Here is a 1,935-nt window from a genome sequence, read left to right on the forward strand (position 1 = left end):
TCTCCTCTGTAACCTCAGAAATATTAGAGAAACTTTTACTTTGAAGGAAGAAAATGTTCTCCAGCGAGAACAAAATAGTTCCTGACTTAAAAGATTGACAACTTTTAAGGCTCATCATCAACTACAGATTGTCAATTTTGTTCTGGACATTGAATACAAAAATGAAGATGCTGTTAATCAAAGATTTTGCGAATCTGGACTGGGATGCAATACGACAGGACGCGGAGAAATAGCCCCCAATAAGACTTCACTCAACCAAAGCATCTCTGGAGTCAACTGAAATATCAGTGGGAAAAATAGTTCACAGAAGATAATTTAAAAGAAAACCATACAAATTATTTCACTTAACAAAACAGATTCTTTTATTCCACTTTTAACTACATCTAAACACAAAAACTTTCATTTCAAAATATGAATACCATATGGAGCCTCCGAATTAGTTTCCAAATAATAAATACCATTTGCATGTTCAGCATTTTTCGGATCACCCAATCGTAATAATCCTGAAAATTGATTACAATTTTTACTTTTAAGACTGTCAAAATCAGCACATCCAATTGCACTAAATCCATTCTTATGCCCCAAACTTAAAGCTTCAGCAAAATATGCAATTGATCTACCATGCGAACATGAACCCTGTCGATCCGTGCCACATCCTGGCTGTAATTTTCCACCATTCGGATAAAATGCTGCCTGACCAATTGGATTATAAAAACCCAATAATCCACCATTAGTTTGTATAGTTTCAACATATTCGCCATCAGTAGCTGCTAAACGTTTTTCAGGACGTTTAATTCGAAATAATGGCATTGCTGGATCCATTCCAACAATAGTATGAACTCGTCCATGTTTGACATGTTTCCCGGTGAAACCAGCTACATGAGCTCCCAAACTATGTCCATAAACAGCTAAAGTTTCATAAGAAAGATTTGCAGCTTCATGTAACCAATCAATAAGTTCGGCAACTTTTTCACCAGCTTTGGAACAATGTTTCTTAGCGGAGATGTAATTTATTGTTTCACTGTAAACACTCCAATCGACTGATATGAAATTAAACTCTCTCTTATCCCCGTTCAGTAAAAGGGCATCTTTTATATCAAAAACATTTCTGTGATCGGTCAACCATCCATGGATCATAAATCTGTTTAAAATAAAATTTTAGACAAGTCAAAAATTGTCAATTCTACACTTTACCTTGTTGGGTTCTTGGCATCAAAAGTTGAATTCATCAATGATTCCAAATCATTTGGAAAAAGTTCAATGGATTCTGTTGGATTTTGTTGGGTAAAAAGAAAAAAACGAACTTTATCTGATTTTTCTCCAAATGTAGTTTCGTGCTCTTCAGTTAAAGAGGCTTCAAATTCAGCTTCTTCTTCGGTCATCCAAAGAATACTTCCATTTCTTTGTGGAATTGGCCATACTAAAGGATCTTCAAAATCCTCAATGTTAGTCGGAAACGTGTGAACACCTCTTTCTTGAAGGACTCCTAGAATTGCCACCGTTAAAATAATGGTTAACTTCATTTTGTCTTAGCTGGATTTGTAATGTTAATGATTTCTCGATGCAATAGATTGGTCTTTTATATAAGTTGTTTAAGACCCCAAATGAATTGCGAAATTTCTTAAATAACTTTATAATTATTAGGACTTGTAAATAGGTAAGATATCATCAACAATGAGCCTCATAAAAATACAAGCAATTGTTTCATGCTTCTAAAAGCTTTATTTAACCTCGACCACACATGAAGCTTATCACCATCTACCAAATATTGTATTGAAGAGCATGTTTGTTTAATACCATCACCATTTGCCATAAAGTTAGGATCGTTTAAAAGTTATTAATTTATTGACAGCGATGGCAATCATTTACTACACTGCGAGTTAACAGTTAGAGGTTTTTAATCTAATCAGATCTGTTGCATTAGGTTCTGCAGTG

At 34.3% G+C, this 1,935-nt stretch overlaps 1 protein-coding gene across 1 annotated transcript; it reads right to left on the bottom strand.

Moving 5' to 3' along the window:
- Positions 1-373: 373 nt before the first annotated feature.
- Positions 374-1,529, bottom strand: LOC129905269 (phospholipase A1-like). The gene is made up of 2 exons (XM_055980712.1): positions 1,195-1,529; positions 374-1,141 (listed from the first exon to the last, which is right to left on the bottom strand). The coding sequence occupies exons 1-2, from the start codon at positions 1,521-1,523 to the stop codon at positions 400-402; spliced, it is 1,071 nt and encodes a 356-aa protein (XP_055836687.1). The 5' UTR covers positions 1,524-1,529; the 3' UTR covers positions 374-399.
- Positions 1,530-1,935: the final 406 nt, after the last annotated feature.

This window comes from Episyrphus balteatus, chromosome 1 (assembly GCF_945859705.1).
Source record: "Episyrphus balteatus chromosome 1, idEpiBalt1.1, whole genome shotgun sequence".
NCBI lineage: Eukaryota > Metazoa > Arthropoda > Insecta > Diptera > Syrphidae > Episyrphus > Episyrphus balteatus.